General features: G+C 43.0%; 1 protein-coding gene across 2 annotated transcripts in view; it reads left to right on the top strand.

Annotated features, from left to right (window-relative positions):
- The window catches only part of foxp4 (forkhead box P4), an 87,582-nt gene that overhangs the window by 22,941 nt on the left and 52,006 nt on the right, over window positions 1-12,635 (top strand). For both annotated transcript variants that reach the window (XM_063473104.1, XM_063473105.1), the window contains exon 2: window positions 9,990-10,169. In XM_063473104.1, coding sequence (XP_063329174.1) covers window positions 9,999-10,169 — 171 coding nt within the window. In that variant the 5' untranslated portion in view covers window positions 9,990-9,998. The remainder of the gene's footprint in view (window positions 1-9,989; window positions 10,170-12,635) is intronic.

The following is a 12,635-nucleotide window of genomic DNA, read 5'->3' on the forward strand; positions in this document are numbered from 1 at the left end:
GTCTTATTGAATGTAATCCTCTTTGCTTTCTCCACTCGTCCTTCTCAGATTAACAGATCTGCCGTGACTGGCTGGAGGGAAAAGAAAGAAAGGAGGGGGGGAGAGAACAAGTGAAAAAAACAAACATGTTTCCCAGGCCCCAATTAGCCCACTTTTATTGACCCTAGATGTACCCCCTCCTCTTTACTCTATGAAGTCTTTCTAGTCATAGTGCACTGCAAATTGGCTCCTCTTTTTTTCTTTTCTTTAAAATCTGCACATTTCCAGATTGAGACACATTGACGGGAGCTGTGTCTACGTGTGTTTTTATATGCCAGTCTTTGCCACCGTCTCCTCGCATCCCCGTGTGTCTGCACTGTAGGATATGTGTGTTTTGCGGTTGTTGTGTTTGTACAACATCAGTCGCTGAACGCTCACAAACAAAACAGTAGAATCCTTCGCACAGAAGCCCTCAATTCTTAATGAGATAATGACATGCTAACATACTCACAGCAGCAGCTCTGTTTACAGATGAAGACAAACCACAAACAAGACACAGACATGCTGAGCCCTTTAGCTTTTTTTTTCCTACACGCTTTCTTTTTTTTCTTCCTTTCACTCTTTTCCCCTCTTCCCGAGCTATGACTTTGTGTGTTCGCCAAGACATTGTGAGAATAACAGGTGGGGAACATCTTGATGGTGTGTGTTTCTGTGTGTGTGCGCCCAGTGAGTGTGTCTGATAGAAATGCTCATAGGCAGTAATGAGACAAGCGCTATAATGTGGCTGCAGACCAGATTCCCTAATAAGAGAAGAATGCTGTCCGTGGCATCCAGAGTTTTCCACTGGAATCACACATTCATCCAGCCTGTTTCCTGCCCCGGGGTCTTCCTCTCGGCATGAGCAGATGAGGAGAGGGAACCCTCTGTCTCCCTGTCCTGCTCCCTGCTCTTCCCATTGTCCCTATCCCCTCCCTTGCCACATCCTTCTTCTCATCCATTTCATCACCCCCCCCCCCCCCCCTCCCCCTCCCCTCCCTCATCAGTCGGGGTCAGTTAATGTGGGCTATCGCAGCTCTGACTTTCTTTCTCTCTGTTGGATCGTGCTACTCTGCTTCTGGAGTGAAAAAAAGCACATGACTCACAAAGTGAGTCAGACCAATTCTGGCTTATTGCTGAGGAAATGGTGGTGGATTAGGAGGGAAGGTGTCTTTCTCGGGCTGTTACAGGAAACACACACATACCCACGCACCCAACACACACTTATGCGCACATACAGCTGAGTAACAAAAAAACCCCAAAGTCTCCGAATTAATGGAATTCTTAGTCTAGCTTTAGAGCAACTTTAAACAAACCAAGACAGAAGTTTAAAAATTCACATTCAAACACTTTAACCTTGAAATCTCCCCTGCCAAGGCACTAGCTCCCTCTTTTTTTTTCATCTGTTAAATGTTTGAGTGTTTGATAGTTTGAGGTCTATAGCAGAACCCGCCCGGGAATTAATGTCATTCATATGCCCTGCGGAAATTACTTTTGAAATGCATATAATCTAAAACATGCAAATGAGGCTGACTTTGTGCACCCTGTTTAATATGAATTATCATTTTGTGAATACCTATTATTACTGCGTACATTTCTCCAATTATATTGTTCTTTTTTTGTCACTTTTGCATACGAACGCACACGTGCACATCAGGAGCGCCAGAAACGAGCGTGCACGCGTGTATGCTCGGTCACGGCGGCGTGCGGGCGCGCAACACACACACACACACACACACACTCAGAAGAATGTCTTTGTGATGGGTGTATTTTAATGAGGAGTAATAAGGATGGTAATGACCCAGTCCACTTCGCTCACTCTCAGTCTTTGTTACTCCCTCTATTTCCCTGCGTCTCTTGCCCACTGCCTGGCGCACAGCTGTTAGTTTACATAAAGCCAATGAGAAGAGTTCATTTAAAGAAAAAAAAGGGGGGGGGGGCAATTAAATGCATGAAGATGCCTTTTGCAGATTCTGCACAACTCCAAAAGTCCTTAAACAGCAAATGAAAATAACAAGGCAGCAAATACAAGTGTTGCTCATCCAATTTTCATCAGCTGACTGAAATATTGATGCGTTTTAAAAGTGAACTGTGCGTGTTTAGTTTTGTCTCTTCCTTTTCTGTTCTGGTGATAGAGCACAGCTATTAATGTCCTTGTCCAAGAGGCAGACTTCTTTCTTTTTTTTACTCTTTTCTCCTAAATTGAATTGAAGGCATCCCCTTTTCAAACGAATTACTCTATTAATTTATTTATACTGTGCCATAAATTATTCTATTAATATTAGCATGTACCAAATTAGTATGACTTCTCTCAGTGTTCCTTCTACTTCTATTAATTAGCATGCTTGTCACTATAACAAAGATTTTTCTTTCTCTGATAAATTATAAAGGAGACATTTTTTAATACAATGAGAACTGCCTGAGAAATGATTAATATTTTAGTTGTGGCCTGTAAGACAAAAGTGAGGAGAAAAGAGCGAGAAGAACAGAAAAACTAACAATAACATGGAATACATTACAGACTTTCATTGGTTTGCAGCACTGTTGGTTTTTATTTTTATTTTCTAAAAAGGGGGGGAGGGGGTACAAGAAGTTGTGTGAGTGTGTGCACACCCATACTGAATGCTCAGGGATATCATCTTGTTTTAGCACTTTTGGATAGAATGTGAGTTAATTTAGTCTGTAGCAGCTTGGACCAAGTTCAAAAGTACTAAAATCCAATTAATTTGAAAACTGGACATGCTATCATTTTCTCTGCATGTCTCCTTTAAAGTCTGGCCTGTTTTTACTGTGGACTTATTCAATTATATTTGATTAAACTCGTTCTGATCCAATCTATTAATTAACTAGGAAATGCAAAGTGCCCGACTTGAAAGCCGATGTACAAAATTATATCATGTCCACTTTGATATTTATTTATTTATATTTTATACACCACTATTTTTTTTTCTTCGAATAATCCGTCATAACCCTTTATTATTGTAGGTTGCTCTTCCCCCATTTTACGCTAATATTAAATCTTTTCACTTTATCTTCCTTTCAATGCAAATTTTTGATCGTAAATGAAATTTCGCCTCACCTAAAGGCTACTACGACACACGTATGCGTCACGCTTCCTCTTTCTGTTTCCTCCACAATTTTGCCTTTTCACGCCATAAAACATAAAACGTCCCATTTGATTGAAATTAGGTACTTGGTAATTTATTCAGTGAAAGTGGAGGATATCGGTGTCAGGTTTTCTACATATTAAGCGAATGAAATTCCACTTTTTACACACACACACCAATGTACGGGCATATTTGTCTTATCAAATTTGAAAAGACTGAAGACTGAAATTGTGTTCGAATGTGTGCATTTGAATTCTAACATTAAGGGTTGCATATTAGGTCACACTGGCCACATCGCATATTGTTTGCGTGTCACTTCTGTGGCTCAAATATGTAAATCTCAACATACTTAAGTCTCAGTTTACTCATCTGTTTCACCTTCATGTCATGTGACTGTGTCCCAGCTGACACCCTTCATCTGTATTCCTCAAAAAAATTTCTCTGCATCTCTCTTTCTTTGTCCCTCTCTGCACCCCTCACCCCTCCCTCCCCCTTCACAGTGAAGGTCATTCTAATAAAGAGCTCTCGTAGGACAGAGCTGCTAATTGCTCCGCGGCGCTCTAGCTGGTTTCAGATCCAAATAAAGGCACATCGCCTTTTTCAAAAAAGCTCCTTTCCTTGCCCTGCATTCCTCCACCGCCCTCTTCACCTCTGTTCCACCATGTTAAGTACAATCTGAGTAATATTTGTGTGAACCGTATTAGCCTGACCCTCAGCCTCCATTACCTCTCAGGACAGAGGGAAGAGATGAAGGTAAAATCTGGGATTTTGTACCTTCATGATCACGGGGTGATTTTCAACTGGCAAATGGGCACATGAACATGCACGTGCACAAGTTTTACCTCTTTAGGAATGTACAACCCGTGATCTTAGGCTGAGATAAATGAAGTGTGCATGAAGTCCATGCTTTCTACAAATATTTGTGTGTGTGGTGCATGTATGTATGTATGTGTGTATCTTTGTTTCCAGTATTGTGAACAGACAGCAGTCTCCAAGCTGGTAAATCACTTACTGCACTCTAAAAGAAGGGTCGAGGTGAAGGCAGGAGTGTATGTTTGCCCCGGTCATACACACATACGGAGCGATCTCATCGGTGCGGAATGTGCTGTGTGTTTACCTATGGCTCCAGAACCCACCTGACCGAGGGAGGCTAATCTTTATGGGCTCTGTAAACAGGGACTTTGTCTTCTGAGAACTGCAGGAGGGCAAGAAGACACAATTCACACAGCATGCAAACATAGACGTGCACATTAGACAGAAGGGGCAAAAAGCATACTGCAAGTTAGCATACGTACTCTACAACAGTACACAGAAAGGCACACATGCATGTGAAGAGACATGCACACGCAAAAGTGCTATTAAATGCTCACCCAAACTAAACACCATATGGCAGACAGTCCTGCAGAAGTATAGAAAAACTCCTCGTGTTTTCATAGTGAGGGATTTTCTTATCATCTGCAGTCTGAGCCCCCTCTCTTCTTCTCTCCACTCCCTAACAAAAGCACCGGCTTCTTCATTAGCCAGCTGCACAGCACAGTGGAGGTCAGACTACAGGCCAGTGCTGCTAGCTCCTCTTTCTGGGTTGATGATGCTCTTTGAAGCCAGTCAGTCAGCCAGCCAGCCGGTAGTAGATATTGGCCCACATCTGACTGACTATCTGTCTGGGATAATGGAGTTCACCTGTTAGCACTGGAGCAGGGCCAGGGCAGCCGCAGACATCTAGCATTAGCCCTTTTGCTGTTAGCCAACCTGTTAGCGCTGGCTGACAGCCAAAGTAGCCCGGAGCAGTGCTGTTAGCAGCTGCTAGCTTTAGCTCTCTGCTGAAGTCTACCTGGCTGGTATATGTCTGGTTTATGCGCACAAGTTTTTTTTGTTTTTCTTTTGTGCTTGTGTGTGAATGTAGTGTGTTATTTCCTCACTTCACCTTTGACCTCATTCTTTTTTTTTTATTGAAACTAATACGCGTCAGCTCAGAAATGCCACACAGATATCAATCCAATTCCTATTCCTGTTCCTCTTCCTCTCATTCTCTCCTTTCGCTTTCTTCTCAAGGATAGAGGGCAGAGAAGACAGCTTAAGATCTCTGAAACATCCACAGAGGCTAGGTGTTAGCTGTACTTTATGTAGACTGGATCAAAAGATTTTAACATTGAATATTTTTGGATTAAACTGAATGCAACAAAGCAATTCGGTGTCTTGACAGAGAACTGGTAACATTTTGTTAATAAGCAGTGAAATAAGGCAAATATAGTTAGCACTATGAATATGCTTCACAACAATGCATGCTCTATTGACAGTAATTAGTTTAACTGACTTTAGAGTGACTGTTCTTAACAAGTCTGCTAAGCATGTGCTGACACGCACACGGTAGCCTCGTTGGTTAAATAGTCATTTGCTTGTGTGAAAAGGTAAAGCGTTTGGTGCTTTGATAGCAAGATGTTGTAGAACTCCTCCAATAGTCACTGCTTTATTTATTAAAGCAAATATATTGCTTTTCATTTCTTTCTATTGTTTTACACCCAACGCCAGAGTACGTCATTGTAGCAGATAAGTACAATTTGCTCAGTGTTTCGGATTGCGTTTCTCACTCATTAACCAACAAATGGATTTATGAAGACATAAGTGGCCAGATCTGATAGTTGGATTTGTTCTGGTGTTTGGGGTTAAATCAGATTCCCTCGGGGATAGTGTCACAGTTTATTTAGCAGCGGAGTCTGACAGCTTGTTGGGTGAGAGTGTGAGAATATGGGCGTGTAAGTGTTTACTAAATCATGATCTGTCTTTGCATGACAGTGTTCCTGTCCTTGTCAAAGCGCAAATATAGAGCAGCTTAGGCTCTTTGTAATGTTTTCAGGAGACAAATCCTTTAGCTTTCCCCAGTGACAGTAAATAGGACGTTCTCTGGACAGAGTGACAATAACGACTGCGATTCCCTTTCCTTCCTCCGAGACTGTCATTTGTAATGAAGTAAAGTCCTCGCAGTTGTAACAGTTAACCAGATATTTTGTGAATCCACAGAGCCGCTCTTTGTCAACTCTGAATTGTGATTCCTGATTACAAAACAGGTTAGAGCTGTGGCTCCTCAGATACTGTCTTCAGAAGACGGTCTCACTTGCTCACAAATATTGATTGAACTATCAGAGATCATAGACATAACCTATGTGGGTTCTATTTCAGGGTGAAAACTTTAATGTTTTCCAGGGTTGAACCTGCCACTAGTTGCCAGGCATAACCAGAGGGAGAAAGACGGCATGAAGAGAGCAAGAGAGATAATTCAAGAGTCAGATGAAAGTAGATAGATGATGGAGTGTAGATACTGGTACAGACATTTTTTTCCCCTTACCCCCTCCCTCCTCCACTCATTCTCCCTCCCACTCTTATTCCCTCAGTTCTTTGCCTAATAAGCAGCGTTCCTGTGAGCTGATGCAAGGCGGAGGAAACAGAACAGGCGTTCTGGGAGTGCAGGAAATATTCCCACATGAGGCATAACATGATAAAGACTTATTATCTCACTAAGCTGCTGTAAACACAGATGCACACATAAATGCATGCCGTACACAAATCTCTCCCCCATCTCGCACAAACACACATGCATTCGCAGAAAGTGAAACCGGTCCGGCTTTACAAAGTTCCTGATGAGCAGTGACCAGGAGGAATCTGACAGAGCAAATACCACGGACAAAGCCTGGGAGTCAGCCGCGGTGAGCCAGCTTACTGGGCATTTGGCTCGGCTTGTTTGAACTTCACACACCCAGAGCAATGGGAGGAAACGGAGTGAGAGTTTTTTGTTCTGATCATTATTATTAATGCTGTGTTTTTGGGAACATCTGAACAAGCTACAGTACGTGTTGCAACAAGACTCGTCCCAACGCCTCGCGGCTCATCAATCTCACCAGACGCACACATAAACACATGCACCAAGCGTTCGCAGTGAGCTAATCCATTACAGTACAAAGGTAGGTGTCAGCCTCTTAGACAAACACACACAAACACTCACGTATACGCCAGAGTCATCAGAAACATGTTGAGTCCCATTTCCCTCCTTCTCTTCTCCATCCCAATTAAAAGGCAAAAGAGGCCTTTTATTTCCCTCTCTTCCAAACACATTCTTTATCTCTCTGATCTGCACTCCGCCCTCCCTTGCTCGGTCCCCTCGGGGTAGTGGGAATGTCTCTCCCCACACACTCTCAGGTCAGGGGTTCAGCAAGAGAGGGTCTGAGCATGTAGCGAGATTGAGAGAGCAAGAAAGAGGCGCAGATTGAGAGCGGGGTAGCGGGCTGAGGCAGGCCTTTGCACGGGCAGCTCCTCTTCGCTGCCAGAAACACTTAAATGTAAAAATCGTGTGTGTGTGTGTGCGTGTATCATAACCCTAATCAAAGACTTCAGGGTAGATTTATGCCCCTGCCTTTTTCCCGACCTCCATTACACCAACTTATATACACCCATTACAGGATATGACAGAGTACACACCCTTTAGATGGGCATACCACCACACTGCCCTGTGTGTGTGTGTGTGTGTGTGTGTGTGTGTGTGTGTGTGTGTGTGTGTGTGTGTGTGTGTGTGTGTGTGTATAAAAGACAAGGCATGTGCTCGCAACTTTAAACACTCCCACTTTCCCATTAGGTCCTTGTCCACCTGCAAGCTCCGTCTCTCTGTCTGTCTTTATCTCTCTTCCCCTCATTGCTAATAAGGTCAATGAGAAAGAGTAAAAAGCAGATGGGTCTACAGTACATTACGGCATGGCACAATATAGTGTGGGATAGATAGCAGACCGGTGATTCATGCTTAGTGAAATGTGTGATGATGTGAGGAGTTTTCTACCGCAGTGCAAAGTCAGTGGACTGTGCGGCGAGATCTGTTGATCACTCAGCACTATGCCTTGCTTCATAATATTACCTCAGGGAGTAGTTTGACCTAGCAGGGGTCTGGATGAAGGCGGGAGGAGACGAGGGGTTGGGGTGGGGGTGGGACAATGAAAAAGAGAGCGAAAGAGCGCACTGAGGAGAGAAGTGAGGTTGGAGATTAAGTGACTAGCTTTAAATGTCACAATAACGCTCTACTTCTCACTCTTAACTTCACAGGCGGATGGGTGCCAGGAGGGAGACAGGGGAGAGTTAATGGGGAGGAAAAATACTGCAGTGTGATTTGTGGCTCTCGAATGGCGCTGCTTGTTAGGGAAGAGTCTCGAACTGGTGAAATATGTCAGTAAGCACCTTGTACTTTTAAAGGTTTAGCTCGCAATAATTTAAAAAATAATAATCCGTATGGCAAAAAATGGTCTCGCCACAGTGGCCAAACAGTAGCTCGTCTGGGACTGAAACCGGAGAGAGAGGTTTTCAAATAAATGAAGACATTCTGAATCCTTCTCATAGAATTCCTCGATGATCCACGTTCATCCGGCGCGCTTAAGTGGCACTGATAGCTTGCATGGATTTATTTCCATGTTCTAAGGCCTTGAGACGCTTGCCTCCAATACTTTTGATTCTATCCCCAAAAAACGGTGACATAGAGTGGAACTGACACAAAAGAGCGGAAAATTTATATCCGGGTTTTGCAAAACCTTTAAAAGTGGAACCAGACTATCAGCAGGGCTGGAGACCTCATCAATGAGAAAACCTTCTTTTTTTTTTGTTTTTTTGTTTTTTTTGGGGGGTGAGTATGATTTGAGAGAACTGACCATTTAACAAGCACATCCAGCCCATCCACCTGCACACACTTGTAACCTCCCCCTACATACACACAAACATACTAAGGTCCCTGTCCCTCAGCAAGCATTTGGCAGCATTCCATTAACAAAGCCACCAGCGATCTCTCACCCTCACCTGCTGTCAGAGAGAAAAAAAAATATGCGCACACACACTCATATTCACCTGCTCTTGCCTCAGAGGAAAAGAAAAGTTAGATTCTCCCATGAAATAGCTTTTATTGTTTCCCCAGAAGGCATGGGTTGTACGCCTCTGAAACAACACACACATGCGTTACACACACGCGCGCACACAGACGCAGACGGCAGATAGAATGCCTCGATGGCGTTTTGTGTACCCACTCCGGGCTGCTGAAGTAAAAGCACAGAGAACTTTCCCCTTTTAAAGTGTGCACTTGTATGTTTGTGTGTGTGCGTGTGTGTCTGTGTGAGTTAATTTCTAAAACTGGATGAGGCAGAAAGACGAGATTGAGCTTGTCATTAGGAGTTCACAGCCTGCGTGCTTGTGTGAAGGTTTGTTTTGTTTTGTATTAGCTGAGCTTGTGTGTGTTCGGCGCGCGCAGAGTGTGTGTCTCTGTGTCTCCTCTCTCCCACGCTCGAGCTCCTAACGATGGCAAATGCGCCTGTGTGTTTGCGAGGCGTTGTTTCTCAAAAACAACAACACATCCAGGAACGGCTCGTTTTGCCGGGTTTTGTGGAAGGAACACGCTCTAATTAGAGAGGCCCTCTGAAGGTGCATCAAACAGATCCTTCTCAAAGAGCAACCAGCTCATGTCTCACACACAGCGCACACATGCCACCTCTGATTATTGGAGAAATGTGTGTGTTATTTAACTATATAGCAGAGTATTAACAGACTTGTCAGTTTAGATTTGCTGCACATCTGATCCTAATCCATTGTGTATGCTCCGAGACACACACATTTACATGGAGACAAAAAAAGTGTCTGCTTTAGGTGTTGGTTTGTGGCCTCTTGGGCAGGTTTGTGCAGGACCGCGAGCCCTTTTTAGAAAGGAAAGTGTACATGCACATAAACGCACACTGTTCTCTCTCTCTCCTTCAGCTTAACTTTAGTTTCCCAACTTGATCCGTTCTATCAGATAAGAGCTGAAACTGCCCAGGTCAGTTTTGTTCAACCTGTGACACGCCCTTCTGTCCTCAGGTGCCAGTGATGATGGTGGAATCAGCCTCTGAGACCATTCGTACGACGCCGTCCAACCAGAACGGAGTCAGCAGCCTCAGTAGCCAGTCGGATGGAGGGGGCGGTAGAGAGGGTGGGTCCAACGGAGACACCAATGGAGAGATCAGCCCAGTTGACTTACTCCACCTGCAACAGCAACAGGTGTGTGCTTTAGTGTTGCATATATGTGTGCGCATGCTGTTTTTTGGCCTTTGTGGGGTCTCCCTATGGGTGTAATGCATGCTTTTTGCATTGTTTCCACCTGTCCATATGTACTCATGAGACTTGTTTTGCAACCCTTGTGCAACTTGTGATTGTATATATGGAGCAGCACGCACACGTGAGGTCGTTGCATAACGTACATATGTGACAACACTCGAGTGGCCACACAGTAATAGTTAGCTTTGCGTGTGCGAGCAGTGAAAAGCTCTGACAGGTTGGCTGGTCGTTGCTTTAATTAGCCACTCTTTGTAATGTGCCAAATAATTCCACTGGGACACAGTTCCCCGCATTAATTCCTACTCGTGAGATTCCCAGTGATGGATTTTTACACAGTCCTCACAATCCTGAAGAAGAAAACAGGGAAGAATAAGCTATTGTAAGTAAGCTCTGTGTGTGTGTGTACATTTCAGATTCTTATTTTTATGACACACTCCATATAACACTCGGTTGTGTGTCCATGACGTGTGTTTGACACATCAACATGTAACGTCTGGAGTTATGCTATTCTTCTTCTGTCTCTCTCGCTCTCTCTCTCTCTCTCACACACACACACACACTCTCTCTCACACACACACACACACACACACACACTGGCCACTGCGTCAAATGGAATTTCCAAACTTTTCCCGGAACTTCTTGGATGAAAATTTTATTTCTCATTCCCCTCAGAATCCACATAACTCTCTACTGATTACTGTCTGAAGGACCCTGGACCTTTACACGTACTACAAACTTACAAACACACACACACACAGAATTTCACAACTTTTTTTTTCATATAAAGGTCTCTACACTAGTCATTTGTCCGTAAATACACAAAAATGTCCGCCATGCTGTCGTCTAATGATCTAATGGTGGAAACTTAGTGATTCACGTTTTTCAGTAAATGATGAGGCGTTTTCTTTATTGAATAGATTAATAGATAGAACACATTTTTGTCCTCCTGTTTATTTTTTTTTATGCATGTTTTGTATGTTTGCCTGTCAGAGAGGGTCAGTGTGGGTTTCTGGGTTCTTTCTAGTGAGGAAACCAATGGGGGGGAAAAAATCAGGGTTTCCTCCCTGCTGCTAAAATTATTCCCCCCTAATTATAATGATGGAGCCTTAGGTGAATGAAGAACACTCGAAGCCCTTCACTCCTGTCCTGCCCTCCCTCCTCCTTCCCATGACTGCATCCTCACCCTGCTTCCTCAGCAACCTTCAGCCGAGGACACACACACACACAGACACACACCGCCATGCACAAATGCACACATTTAAACACCAAACCTGTAGCTCATACAAAGCAGGTCTTTATTCTCTCGGACGTGTCTATGCTCTCTATGTTTTTGCACCTGTGTGTGTGTATATAGGTGTGTGTATGTGTGCGTGAACCCTGGTATTTCCTCTCTCGAGCGGGTTACCAACCACAAACATAGCTCCCTCTCTCTTTCCATCTTTTTCTCTTCCTCTCTTTTGCTGTACTAACCCCCCACCCCCCCGCCCCAGCCACTATGGACCATGAAAGACAAGCACAACCTTTCCTCCAGATCCCAACGCTCACCTCACAAAAATGTTACATCCACATATGTGGCTGTAAATTTGCATAGGTTTTTTTGTGGTAGCTCTTTATGAACAGCTTTTTTTTTTTAGTTTAACTCGATTCTCGCGAAGTTGACTTGTTAAGAGTTAAAGGTGTGGTCTTCGTGTGCTATACATGTTTTGGGTTTTTTTTTTTGTCTGGAACCATTGTGTTCTTTTTTACTTGATTTATAGGTGTTTCACAGCAATGCATTTTGGATTGTGACGCATAGTTTTTGCATACATGCGATTATGTTGAGGACTCTTAAACGTGTCTGCTTAAAATGGTATTAGAATCACCTGTACCGGTCTTTTTACTGTCTTAAGATTCACACGTACATTTACAAGCTTGCGTGCCACCTTCAGCCCTTCAAAATATCACAAGCCTTTGGGAGGTGTGTGACGGGAAACAAACTCTCAGCTCTCGTTGCCTCACTCCCTGGATAAGATTAAAGCACCTTGGAGTATTTATTTCTTTGATAGGAGCTGATTTTTTTTAAGTTTATCTTTTATCTTTCATCTGTTTTATTTTTTAAACTTTGTTATTATTAATATTTTATCCATGTTTAAATGAAAGATCTTAGAAAATATTAAAATATACTATATGTAGTTTAAATGCAGCAGGAGTTAAGATGTTATTTTTGTTGTTGTATCCTAACTTTTATTGAGAGTGAATTTTGTTATTTAAAAGAGATTTTCATACGACTTTACTAAGTTTTATTAGATATATTTATTTCATAGTCAGTCTTTAAAAACTAGAAGGAAAATGTCTTAGCTTTAGATTTCAATTTAGGATTTCTAACTTTTTAATCTGTACTGGTCTTTTGATTTTTGTCCTTTCATATTC

This window comes from Pelmatolapia mariae, linkage group LG5 (genome assembly GCF_036321145.2).
Source record: "Pelmatolapia mariae isolate MD_Pm_ZW linkage group LG5, Pm_UMD_F_2, whole genome shotgun sequence".
NCBI classification, from domain to species: domain Eukaryota; kingdom Metazoa; phylum Chordata; class Actinopteri; order Cichliformes; family Cichlidae; genus Pelmatolapia; species Pelmatolapia mariae.